The sequence below is a fragment of the Perca flavescens genome, chromosome 8, assembly GCF_004354835.1.
Source record: "Perca flavescens isolate YP-PL-M2 chromosome 8, PFLA_1.0, whole genome shotgun sequence".
Lineage (NCBI taxonomy): Eukaryota > Metazoa > Chordata > Actinopteri > Perciformes > Percidae > Perca > Perca flavescens.
The window spans coordinates 12,020,856-12,034,814 of NC_041338.1; the positions used below are offsets into that span (position 1 = coordinate 12,020,856).

Consider the following 13,959-nt stretch of genomic DNA (forward strand, 5'->3'; position numbering starts at 1 on the left):
TGACCTCAGTAAGAGCACGGGTGGAGTGGAAACAGCTTCAGTCAGTCCTTCCAGAAAAATGTTTTTTTGTGATTGTTGCGGGCAAAAATCCTTGATTATGCGGCACGTTTTCTTAAAAAATGCGACGGAATATGCGGGATATTTATGCAATTTTATGCGATGAAATTGCGGGAACTTGCAAAAACTGCTGTTTGATGAAAAAGAAAAAAAAAGTGATTCCCCCAACACCCTGCTTTTCCATGATCACGATGTTCACGTTGCGTAATTACTAGGGATGGGGGGAAAAATCAATACAGCATAGTATCGCAATATTTTCCGTGATAATACTGTATCGATACACAGACGCCAAGTATCGACCTCTTATATGTTTTGGTCAGTTTGTCTGCTTGACGATCCCATTTTGCAGCAATAAAATTGATGTGAGATGAACAAACGGAGAAATGTATCTTTTTAGACAAAACAGATGTTGACAAAGTTTTCTTTTGGTGACAACATTTGAAATTGGGAAAAATTTGAAGTTGGAAAAAAGGTAATAAATTGCAATATATCGCAGAATATTGCAATATCTTTAAAATCGCAATGATATTGTATCGTGACATAAGTATCGTGATATCGTATCGTGAGGCCGCTGGTGATTCCCACCCCTATAGTAATTATGTCACTTCATAACGTTCCCATGGCAACAGGGGATAATGGCTGCTCTTGTGTGAAGTAAACGCAACATTTTTCAACTTTCTGCTAAGATATATGTGACTTTTTTGCAACAAAAACGCAGGGATTATGAAATCATGCAAGCCCTGCATATTTTGCGCGGAAATCGGCTGATTGTGCATTGTATAATGCGATCGCATAATCACGTTTTTCTAGAGGGACTGTTCAATACACCACCACTTTAACTTTAACTTTGTGCAATGCGGTACACTTTAGCCCGAGATACAGTCTGTAAACTCCTACCACATTGTCATCGTGTGCTACTAGTGTGCATGTTACAAGAAACATGATTCTCAATCTCATTAGGTTTTCCTTTTCCTTTTTTTGTATGCTTTTGGCGCTTTTTTAAAACGTTTTTGTACCTCTTTTCAAAAAACTAAAAAGGTTTATTTTCATGGTCAATAAACCTAATTTAAATGTACTTAATTCTCCTCATGAATTATTTTGACTAATAGTTAAGGTCAGAGGATGTTGAGTGAATCACAGACTGGTTAAGTCAGCATTTAGTCAGGATACTGTTTTCAAACCATTCCAAAATTATTTTTTTTCAAATGCTATGAAATAAAAAATAAAACAACCAAAATTCAATGGAAGTAATCATTCATTTTACCTGGGAAGACTGTTGTATGGGTTGCATACAACGTACATGCATGCTTCCAAGTTATTTTGGGGGCAATTTGGTTGTAAGAAACCCATATTTCTGATATATAAAAAAAACATATCATAATCGTTACTCCATTGTCTCCTCTTGGAAATACTTTTTCTGAGATCAGAGCTAGTTGCTAGGACTATGTGGGGTTGGATTGCTTGACATGGATTGTGCCCAGATGAAGACTAAAGAAGCTTCATGCCTTGAGCCTGCCATTTAAGTCAAATCTAATATCAATAAACCAATACAAGGAGAGTGGCCAGCGTCTATATATGAAACTATAGGAAAAAAAAGCTAAATGCAGCATGTCAACGTCACTGCTCAAAGTGACAGCACGGAGCACATCTGGAGACCAGGCTGTGCGACAGTGTGACACCCTCTGTTACACGCTCACAGTAAAGCTACTACTACACTGACTATGCAAACACGCGTTACCTTTCACATTACACATACTGCGCCGGGTTCGTCCTTGGCTGTGGCGTTCCATTGCTGTCAGTTTTCCGACATGGCTAAATTGACATTTGCTTAAGTGGCACTGCACACTATAAATGAAAGTGCGTCTTTGATAAATAGTCATTCCCTACGGTACATAATATGACATAAGAGTTGCACCTTCAATGTATTGCCTCCTAAAAGCAATGCGGACAATACAGTAATGGATTGCATTAGCTCTACTGTCATTTAAAAATGGCAATTATCCCTCCATAAGGTCTGGGGTTACTGTGGAAAACAAATACTGACTGTACAAAACGCACAGGTACATCACTCCATCGCACATATACGCACATCAATGGTCAATAACATTCATCAAGACGAGGAAATATTCCTGACCTCTTTTTGTCTGGGTTACATTCAGATTTGTTTAACATACAACACGAGTAACTCCCTGCCTTCAACAAACACTGTAGTGACAATAGTGATATTGCCAATGGGCCACATCTGCTTGGTCTTTGGCCCTGTCTGGTCTCCTATTCTACGGAACCTCTTACATCGCACAATGTGTCTGTCTGTGTTTGATGGGAGTGTCTCTGTCTCCCTCTGGTGTTCAGGGCTTGTATTCAGTGGGGCACCACCGTCCCCCCCCACCCCAGTCCAGCTTAACGCATCTTGTAGTCGTGGGATATGGCCGCTTCACACAGCTGTCCTTTGAAATCCAGCTCGAAGGTAAAGTCCAAGTCTCGCTGCAGGTCAAGAGAGGGAGAAAAGAAAGATGGTTGTCAGAGAAGAGAGAGAGAGAGAGAGAGAGAGAGAGAGAGAGAGGGGAGGTAGTGATTAAGCAAATCCGTACTTAGCAGAAACTGAAAAAAAAGAAAGAAAGTAAGACCAGAGGGTACAACAATGTTTTATACAGTCTACGGAGTACAGTCAGATTTTCCCATTTTGACCTGACAGCAGGATATGGTGTTAAGTAAGCCCAGACTGTTTGTGTGAGACAACAGGAAGAAGAGAGCCCCTATTATCCATCCCAGAGGGGGAGGAGAGGATACAGACAGGGTCAACAATAGAATCTGTTGTTGTTTGTCTGGAAGTCACTGCAGTGCTGCTGATTGCTTGACCACTATCCAACAGTGAGGAGAAAACAATCTGTTGTGGGCAGGCAGGCAGCGCAGGAAATTAATCTTTTCTTAGCTAGGAGATATATAAAAAAGGTAAGAGCTCAAATAATACAGTGAAACACTGTTATATATTATATTTGTATTATACATTTTCTTACATTCTATATTTTCCTATATATTCTATGGACTGTTTATAAAAATGGACGAGTCTCCACTTCATCTCCCTGTACAGAAGTGAAGCCAAAATATCCCAGATATGCCAGCTGGGATGCCAGCTTGTAATTTTGGAGCCGGAGTCTGCGCAGTAGTGATCTGGCTTTGGAGCTACGTTATCAAAGTCCCTCCCATACAACTGCCTGACCAATCGCAAGTCAATCCCAGCTGTCAATCATGAAGTTTCGCTCCGTTTTTATAGCGTACCAAAAACCATGAATACCTTAACAAGCATCAGCGTGGTAACAACTACCTGAAATGACAGAAACCATGTTTGGGAAAATGTATTTGACGTGTACTTTGATTTTTTTTTTTTTTTAGATGTCCTATCCACTAACATGGAGGATAGATATATTTTGGCTTCACTTGTACAGTCTATGCATCGACCCCTGATATACTGTATAAACACACAATACATTGCCACTAAACATGACTAGTGACTAATACATCACTTCACGGCAGATATCATTGGTGTTATTATTCCCCTACTAACCCTACTACACAATACCAACAATAGACGGTACAATACTCACAATGTTTTTCTCATTAGGCTTCATGTCAATGCTGCCGACGATCTCCTCTCCTCTCCGCACCGTCAAATAGTCCTCCAGGTAAAACACTGTCTGCTTCCAGTGGGTGTATTGAGCATCTGGTGCTGGGACACACACACACACACACACACACACACACACACACACACACACACACACACACACACACACAAACAGAAACACACATTTCAAAAATGTACATCAGCAATTTCAATCTTATAACGAAGTCGGACCACTTTCTAATAAAGCAGCCTTCATAAAGGATTTCGAAGTTGTGACTAATGACTTTAGTACTGGCTAATAAATCATGTATTGATGCTTTATAGATTTACTGGTTGCAAGGTTGTGAAAAAACCCTTTGAGCATTACCTAATGGGATTTATACACAATCTGACAACCCAAATGTTTTCTTATTAATCACTTATAACTGATTTGTAAAGCTTTAGTAAATTATTTATTAATCGCCAAGAAAGCCATCAGTTACAATTAAATCCTTCATAAAGGGTTACTGATAAAAAAGTACCAACAAAAGTTTTCAACTTTGGCAACACACCTTTCAGTTGTCTACCCAGTTTAACCCTCTTCAGTATCACCAAGGATCTTATGTCTATATGCCAGCAAACACTGGGCAGAAGGCAGCGAGACAGCCTGGACAGGTTGTCAGTCCATCATGGGGCTACCAGAGGAAGTAATACACTCTTCTTTCTACCTGACGTGAATGTCAGGCATGAGAATAAACACAAACTGTACAATGGGAAGAACAGAGGTATGGAACTGAGTCTGTGTCCTTCTGGTTGTGAAGCGATGGTGCAAAGAGAGCAGGTAGCTCAACCTGAATTCAAGATAACAGCGCTGAAGTGAAAGGCGGGAAATGCATGACTGCATTCTTGACTTCTCCACTGTTGCACATGACAATCTTCTTTCATCACTTTGTATTTATTGTGCCATCTTATGTGCACTCATCTGTGTGTATGTTTGTGTTGTGTGTGTGTGTGTGTGTGTGTGTGTGTGTGTGTGTGTGTGTGTGTGTTCATGCATGGAAACACAGACAACAGGTACAATCTGACACACCAACCCTAAAATAGGCCAGAGCATCCCCAGTGCCCTGACCATCACAGAGACTCAAAAGGTCAGTAGCCCTTAAATCGAATTTCTGCCAGCTGGGCAGGTAGCTCTGCCTTTAAGGGCGAGCTCTTTGTGAGTCCATAGATGAAAGGGCTTGTCAATCATCATGGCTGCTGCACAGGCTGGGCTCTCCGTTTCCTTTGGGCAGAATTCAATAAAGACACTGACAAGCTAGCTGTGTTTCTTATGCTTATTTAGTAGATGAGATGGCATTTCTATTGACTAGCATGAATTGTAATCTTTGACCCCTGTTTGCCGTTTTTTTCCTCCTTGGCTGAGAGTATGTGTGTGCCTGTCATATGGGGAATCAGTTGCACACTTTGGCTCTCTCACTGTCTGTAAGTTTTTGATCTGTATCTTAAAGTTTTGGCAGACAAATCTCGAGTCTTTGGGTCTGACATTGAAAAACATGCTTGACAGACAAACTTACAGAAAATCAATAGAGGGGAAGTGGGTAGGGCAGAGGAGGAAATTATTTGATATATAGTTCTCTTTATGGAAAAGATACATGGTTTTGGTGATGCCATCATTTGATATATACAAGATTATCAGTACCAGAGGCCGTACAGATCTATTGTTCAAACCAGCCTTTACACTGATACGGTCTGCTCTACGTCCCAATTTTAATGTACAATATTTACCACTACCACTAGAGGTCAGTCACACACAGATTTTGACACAACATCATTTGTTCACTCCAATCCATCATGTTCAATCCAGGCTGATTGTCATGTTTCGATCATGACAGATCAGCCTGATTTGAATTGCTCTAATGTAAAGTGACAATATCGTTTACTATTGTGATAGATGCCTTTAAAGTCTTAACACAGACCACATTAGAAAGGAATGCTCTTTTTATGTATTAGTAGAGGGCCACTGTATAACCTAGGGTGTTGTATGCCTGTTACTCCCATCTGACTTCACTACATTAATACTGCAAGTGCCTAGTGAAGCTGTCCAGCTGATGGTCATGATTTCAGGCTCCTTGGAACATTTGGTTCCACATAAAATGTTTGCCTGTGGATGTTTTCTGTCTGCTCAATGAAGTGGAATTTGGTTCCAGTTCATATGAAACAAATCCAGCCATATCCTCCCTTGTTCTCTCATTTTTCCTCCCTTGCAGTAGTGTGTGAAGTGCTTGCTACCAGCATGAACCGCACCACAACTCACATCCTAATGTCTATGGTCTGGGTTCCCTATGGCAAGGACATTTGCCAACAAATATAAGTTGATTTAGCTAAATGTAAAGTTAAAAGTTTGTGAATATTTAACTCTCATTGTTTGTTTATGTCCAGTACTGGATAATCAAATACACTTTTTAAACTAAGTGAGATGAAAAGATTGACACCACTCTCATCTGCACGTTAAATATTAAGCTATAGCCACGACTCGGTTAGCTTAGCTTGCTGAAAGCAGGGGGAAACAGCTAGCCTGGCACTGTCTAAAAATGTATGAAAATATACACCTACCAGCACCTCCAAGTTTGACTAATCAACACATTATACCTTGTTGGGATATCCTGAATGAAACAAGTTTAGTGGTTTTACGTGATGTTAAGTCGTTTTTATCTTTGGATTGATCAGGCCATTTTCCTCCTGCTCCCAGCCGTTAAGCTAACTGTTGCTGGCTCGTAGCTTCGTAGCTTCGTATTTAACATACAGACATCTGTCTGCTACAAACAGGAGACAGTTAGCTTAGCATAGCATAAAAACTTAAGCAGGGGGAAGCAACAAGCCTGGCTGAGGGTAACACATTTAAACCTAACTAATTAACACATCTAAACACTATTACGTTGAGCACTTTTTTGTCCACCTGTTCAGAGGTCCGTGCTTTCATGCATTCAAACCGATAAATGTTTTACAGCATTTGTTGTAAGGGCTGTTTCATTTCAAGTTTAGCCCATAACATTATTACTTTTGTTCCCTTGCTGAGAATCAAGAGGGCCTGCTTCTTTTACATTGCAAATTTCATCTCTACAGAGCTCACTGAAGCCATTAAAGGTCCAGTGTGTAATGTTTTTAGTTGTTCATTCTCAAAATCTGTGTTGCCCGTTCACAAACTTATATTCTCTGCCCGAGCCCAAGCCCGAACTTGACCCGACCAGACCCTGTGGGCTTGATTTTTTTGGGCCCGATCTAAGCTCTAACAAACTTGTCCTTTTCATGAATATTTACCACCACCATCAATTCCAAGTATTCCTTTTGGCTTGAAATTTCACATTTGCTTTTGCATGAACTGGGGTAGATGCTCAATATTCATGCGCCATCTTGAAATACGTTAGCTGGTAAGCGACATACGGGACATACTGCTCCGCCTTTTTGCGTTTTTGCAGGTGCAGCTAATGGGTATCGTAGCTTCCCGGCCCCGGCAAGTTTGAAGAAGGAAACATGGAGGACCACACATATTCACATTCTTCTTTGCCCAGAAAAAGGATATTGAAAAGAGCAATCAGCATCAGAAAAAAGCATGAAGGCTACCACAGCTGTAATACGTACTTTGAACTGCGTGGCGCGATAGAGTTCGAGATATATGATCTCGACGCTAGATGGGAGAAATTCCCACACATTGGACCTTTAAGAGACGACAGCATATCAAATTGGAACCAAAAGTGCTGTTTTATTGCTTTGAAGGTTGGTAATCAAAAAAGAGATTTATATATTTTTTTAGACTACCATCACTATAATACATAATATTGCTCTCATACTTACTTACTGTACACACATATCGCTGTATGAAACCATGTGTTAGGGATCTTACCGGTGGAGAAACCAGTTTTCTTGTGACACTTGGTGAACTCAATGTTGAAGTAAGTGACCAGTGCATGGATGTAGTCATTCCTTTGGACCTGTAGGCAGAACGCTGAGGTAAATGAGAGGTCCTCAGTCTTCACTGTGTAGATGTCCACCTCCTGTGGGAGTAAAGAGATGGGCTCTTCTCAAATATCCGGAGCACATAAACAAAACTATGACAACGATCTCCCTATTCACATCTTGTTCTCTTTTAAAATGAATATTTCGATATTTTGGGGAGTATGCAAAGAGTTTAAAAAATATGAAGCTACCGCCAGCAGCTGGTTAGCTTAGCACAAAGACTGAAAATTGGGGAAAAAGCTAGCTGGCTTAACAACGACATAAAATTAAACAATAATGTCGTAGATTAGAGAAACTAGATTAGTTAGCTGTAGTTGTGCTGGTAAATCGATGTTTACTACTTGGACAGAGCCAAGCTAGCTGTTTTCCACTGCTTCCAGTCTAAACTAAGCTAACTGGCTGCTGGCGTTATTTTTAGGGTACAGACCAGGCTATGGTACAGACCAGTGTTTACAGAGCAAAATAAAGCTAGCAGAGCTTCACTTCAGGAGGTAGGCTAGTGAAGACGTGTCGTCCATCTTTATACACAGTCTTTGTTACAGACGTGTGAGTGCAATCGTTATTCCTTTACTCTGTAGTTCTGATCTCAATCAGCTTTAAACCTCCAACTAATGATCCTGCAATCTTAAAACAATCTAAAAATGCAAATCCAGAAAAATTCTATAATGTCACATCATGCAATACATTAAGGAAACCAACAAAAAAACCAACACAAAGAAATACAGCACCGCTTCTACCTGCAGACAGATATAGGGTCACCAGACTCCAGTGGGACTGTGCTAATATAATAACCATCAATAATTAAGCCCGTAACCCTTGTGTAGGTAGGACAAAGATAGGTCATCTGGAGCTCTAACTATGGTCAGGCTCCAGATGTTATTCACGCATGGTGCTAGAAACCCTAAATCTGTAAATGTACTTTGGTTCAAGTCAGTTTAACAGGGTATCTGATAACCCATCGTCCCACGAGGACATGTTCTGAAAAGAACATGTTGTTTCCAGGTGAACGGCACTGCGCCACAACATATCACGTTAGCTTTGATCGCTGTGTAACACAGGGGGGTGCAGCTCATATGAAAACCCACAGTACCCAGAAGGGTAAAAATGTAGGCAGAGGTGTGATAATCTTGTTTCATGTACCAGCGGTGATATTAGTTATTCACTGACTTTGGTGCCAGATGCCACATTAGTTAGAGGAATGAGCCTTATGTTTGCTGCCAATGAAAACAATGCTGTATTAATGTCAGATCCCCCCCTGCTGTCTTTAGAAAATGATCACCCCCATAAACACATTTACCAGATATTTACTCTGGTCATGCAGTACAAACTTCTCAAAGTCACATTTCAAAGTTTAAGTAATATAGAATGCACTGCAATGTTTACAGCCTTGCAATTACTCTGAAGGCGAAATGAAACATTTAAGAGCCCTATCATGCAGGTTGTTAATGTAAATTAATTATTTTCTGCAGGATTATACTTGGTGGTTATAATCCTCACTGAGTCTTGCTACCAAAGTTTCAAGCAGCAGTTTAATAACACGAGGTCCTATGTGTACTTCTCCGTGGCTATGCAACTTTAATGAGGTCTGTTAGTGATCCATTTGAAAACAATTAAGCTTGTCAGCAGGGAATCATTGTTGTAAGGCTTCTATTTAATTTATTTATTTTGTATACAAGATCCCAAGCAGCATTCCCATCAGCTTCATAGATTTTTCTATTAAACTCTCATGACTGATCTCGTTGCTGGTTTTATGTAATATCTCACTGCATTATAAATGAAAGACTATGTGATATCAAAGGAAATAAAAACTGGAAAAAAAAAACAGCACATAGCCAGAGGTGGAAAGTAACAAAATACATTTACTCACTAACTGTATAATTGTTGTGTATTTTTCAAGTAGTTTTTAAAATCGGTAATTTAAAATGTACTTGATTTCGTTTTGAGTGAAGTATTGTATTTCGCTACATTACCCATCCGTTACTGAGTAAAAAAAACAACAAAAAAAACGTTGACGGTTTCGGTAGAAATGCTAGCTGAAACATCGAATTCTGCTGCCCAAAAAGACAAAAAATCCTTGGCCACATTTGAAAGGCTGTTTTACATTTAAATTCAAGAGGGCCAACAGTATCGTCATGCAATGCCAGATGTACCTGCCAAAGGTGACTGAACTGGCAGCATTCAATAACTCCATGCATGTTTTGGTAAGTATTTCTGCATTGGTACTTCAAACAAAGTTTTCATGACTAATAGAAAATTTGCTATCATTATTATTGGCAATTGCCAATTAGCAAAACAACATGTTTCGTGGCATTACTAATTTTTGTCTAGCTCTCGCAACCCGTAGGACAATGTATAGGACACTGGCTAAATTACTTCACATACATCTAATGTTTTATGTTTTTATTACATGTGTATATATATGTATAGATGTTTATACATTGTATTGATTTTTCTTTAATTAAAAACAAAAAAGTTTTGGATTCATGACCCCTTGTCCTATTTTCACTACATGGGAGAGATCCCCCGCCCCGTTTTACAGTTGTTTTTTATGTAACAAGGTAACTTTTAATCAAAGTACATTTTAAATGAACTACTTATTACTTTTACTTGAGTAATTTTTCAGATAAGTAATTTCACTTGTACTTGAGAAACATTTCATCAAAGCTTTGGTACTTTTGCTTGAGTACAATATTTTAGTACTTTTTCCACCTCTGTGCACAGCAAGGGTTGTAGTGAGGTGCTGATCACTGGAGGTAGACTTAGAAAATTAGAATTAAAATGTCACACAGTCTGGCTCCATATGCATATCTCTATGTTTTGGCCCCTCAGGCCTTCTTCAAATTAACAATGACAACAAATTGATAATCAGCAACATGAGAAAAGCAATACTGAAGTCATGGTATGATTAATCACACAGCAATTTTTTACCAGGACAGAGGTGAGACAGGGGAGAGCCGTCCAATCAATGGCGGCGATAAGAAGGTCACTGTGACAAGAAGCACAATCAGGTGGACGAGACGGGCTGCTATTGACATGCATTGCACAGCAGCCGGATCAGTCTAATCCACACAGTGAGACGCGCAGGGCATCAACTGCACATTGAGGTTATACCCATAGCAGCCACAGCATGTCATACAGTACAATATGTTTACCAATCAATCAATATCACTGAGTAGTTATAGTACTGTAAATGTATGTGTGTGTTTTACCACTGTAATCATGCTGGCATCTCTGCATTATAGTTTATAATAGCCATCTTACTTAGCATTCTCTATGGGTCAACTGCTAATGTATTGACATTGTACTACTGAATCAATCATTATTACATACTGTATGGTCAGCTCATTTACTTCTGGTACAGTTTTTTTTTCACCTAGCAAATGTGGTCCAGCTTTAGAAAATGGTGGTAACAGGAAAAATGTGTCATGTAAATGAGAAAACAATCCCCCCACAAGGTCCATTTAGCAGCCGTTCCCAAAAGGCTAAACTAAAGATTTGTGCAAGTATCTCACCAAATGGGTGGTGGCTCATCCATACTTAAAGGTCCCATGGCAAGAAAATTTCATTTTATGAGGTTTTTTAACATTAATATGAGTTCCCCCAGCCTGCCTGTGGTCCCCCAGTGGCTAGAAATGCCGATAGGTGTAAACCAAGCCCTGGGTATCCTGCTCTGCCTTCGAGAAGATGAAAGCTCAGATGGGCCGATCTGGAACATTCCCTATATGACGCCATAAGGGGAAAGGTTACCTCCCCTTTCTCTGCTTTGCCCACCCAGAGAATTTGGCCCACCCATGAGAAAGAGAGAGACATCATGGCTTGCAAACGAGCGAAAGCATGGCAGTTGGTCAAGGCCACACCCCCACCCTCCACCTTGCCCCTCCTCTCTCCTCCTCAATAGAGCTCAACAGTCCCGCCCCTCCTCCGAGAGACCTTGGGTTCCGGAAGTAAATTTCCCATTAATTTCTCCCATTGACGTCTGGAAAAATCTGTATATAAAGAGTTTTAGACCATGCCTTAAGCTAACCAGATGGTACGTGACTCATAAACATACAACATATCATTTTGAGTAAAAAAATGAACAGAAAACCCCCAAAAAGTCAAAAGTACAAGACTGTGTACATATCGTCATTTCATAGCGAAGGAACTACTCATCCCATAAACCACCGTGCACCACTGAATAAAGGAAGCTACGTTAGTTTAACTAACTAAGCTAATTTGGCTAACCGCTAGCTGAGACAGCATGTAATAACTTTAAAAGACCCTCAAAATAAAACCTGAAAATAACCGTTAAAACGGCTGTCAGCTGTAGCCTGCTTTCCCAGTTTGAAGTTTGAGTTAACGTTATTTTAGACTGAATCAAGCTGTCGGCTAGCAGTTTGCCGAATTAGCTGTTTGCTAAACTAATGTTAGCTTCCCGGCAGAGGCTAACGGCAGAAGCGTGGAACAGATAGTGATTTGTGCAGTGTCGTAAATCGTCGTAAAAGAGGATTAGCATTTTGCGCATTTGCATGACGGATTGTGCCGGCAGCTCCCCCTCCTCACCAGCATGAGTTCCACCAATCAGAGGCACCACTGTGGGATTGTGGGATTGTTCAGGATAATGGAGTACTTATCCAAGAAATTGCAAATAAAAGACATTTATCTCAGAACAAGGTTGGTGCCCCATGAACTTTTGGCGTCTATTTGAGCATATGTCGCTTAGTCATGTCGTAGCTGGTTTTAAGTCTACCATCGACGGTTATGGCTTATACTCCAGTTGTCAATGGAGAAATTGCATTGTATTTTTACTTTCGGAACCCGCTGTGAGTGGGACTGTTGAGCTCTATAGCATTTAAAGCTACAGACACAGAAATGGCACGTCCTAAGGAAAGCTCATTGTGGGACTGGCTCTAGTGGCTGTGATTCTGCACCAAGGCTGAATTTCGGGAAAGAGACTTCAGATGCAGTATTAGGGGACCACTAAGGTCTATATAAAAAGCATCCAAAAAGCAGCATGTCATAGGACCTTTAATGAAAAGCAGCGTCGGTCAAAGTTATGCTTTATCTAATATAAGCCGGAACAGTGGTAGGGCTGATGGGACGGCCCGGGGCGGGAGGATGGAAAATGTCCCTTTTTTTTTTTAAATCCCATTGTTGACAGGTTTGCTATATACACCAATGTAAACTCTCATCTGCACTGCATTGGGTCAACAGCAGAGATTTATTCAGGCATGAACTGATCATCTGCCATCAGCAAAGAGTATTGTCAATATTTTACTAACCTTGATGAGGCAGGAGTTGGTCACCACCTGTTTAGGGTCCACTACGTCCACCAGTGGTTCTTTCATGGCAACATTACGGATACAGGTCATGTCGAAGCCATACACGTTCTCCCACCCTGGCAAATACAGCATCAGCCAGCATGTTTTTTTAGTGAATCTTTGTAAACTGCAAACACATGACATCGTTTTCTTCTTTCCAAGTTTTGATTCAGTTTATTCAGTTTTCTAGGCTGGGAGAAGCCACAGGAGATACAGTACAAACTGTTAGGCTCCTGCTGTAAAACAATAGGTCTTACTCCCAGAGCATCCCAAAATACTTTGATTTACGCCCCCAGAGTTAGACCTCCTGTCAGTTTAGAACCGTTTTTTCTTTTGACAGATAAAAGTCCTATTGTATTCAGTGATGATTTATAAACATGAGCCTCCTTGAACGCGGCCTCCAATCTTGCCTAGAAAATCCTTGCAGCTTTGGCTAAATCATGCCATACATTATTCATTAAGCTCCTTAAGATAGTGTGTGGGCAAACATTTCTATCATGGCCCAAAAGGCAAGAACTACTTGAGTGTGTCGGAGAGCTGGTGATAATGAACAGGTCACAAACCCTGCAGGGAAGTGTAATGCACTGTATTTGCATTTGTTGTTGCCCACTTAACTCTTGGCTGCACTTAACTTGTGCAGCCCAGAGTAGCACTAATGACCGCAGGATGCTCTTAGAATACCGGAGTGCTTCAGAAGGCCACTTTAAAAGGCCATCTAGCCCAGAGAAAAAGAAGTTTGTGGTTAATATGTGCACTTGTATCACTATTCGTCTCAGTCTGGCTATGTGTAAACTTCACAAATACAGAATAATGGTATCCAGACATCATTGGAAAGCTTTTGCAGTGCAGTGAGCAAATTATATGACTTTATGGTGCAGTGTGGTTGTGTAATTTCCCAGATGTATGGGGGAGTGTGGGTAGGAGGTCTATTTGCTATTGTCCTGTTTGCGTGCCTGTTGTCGTCTAGGTTGTGCACTGGCTTAA

At 40.5% G+C, this 13,959-nt stretch overlaps 1 protein-coding gene across 1 annotated transcript in view; it reads right to left on the reverse strand.

Annotated features, from left to right (window-relative positions):
- Nucleotides 1–1,263: 1,263 nt before the first annotated feature.
- LOC114560365 (protein arginine N-methyltransferase 8-B) overlaps nt 1,264–13,959 on the reverse strand; it is a 36,850-nt gene continuing 24,154 nt past the window's right edge. The window contains exons 7-10 of the mRNA XM_028585690.1: nt 12,937–13,052; nt 7,563–7,713; nt 3,663–3,784; nt 1,264–2,541 (exon numbers count right to left, since the gene is read on the reverse strand). Coding sequence (XP_028441491.1) covers nt 2,458–2,541; nt 3,663–3,784; nt 7,563–7,713; nt 12,937–13,052 — 473 coding nt within the window. The 3' untranslated portion in view covers nt 1,264–2,457. The remainder of the gene's footprint in view (nt 2,542–3,662; nt 3,785–7,562; nt 7,714–12,936; nt 13,053–13,959) is intronic.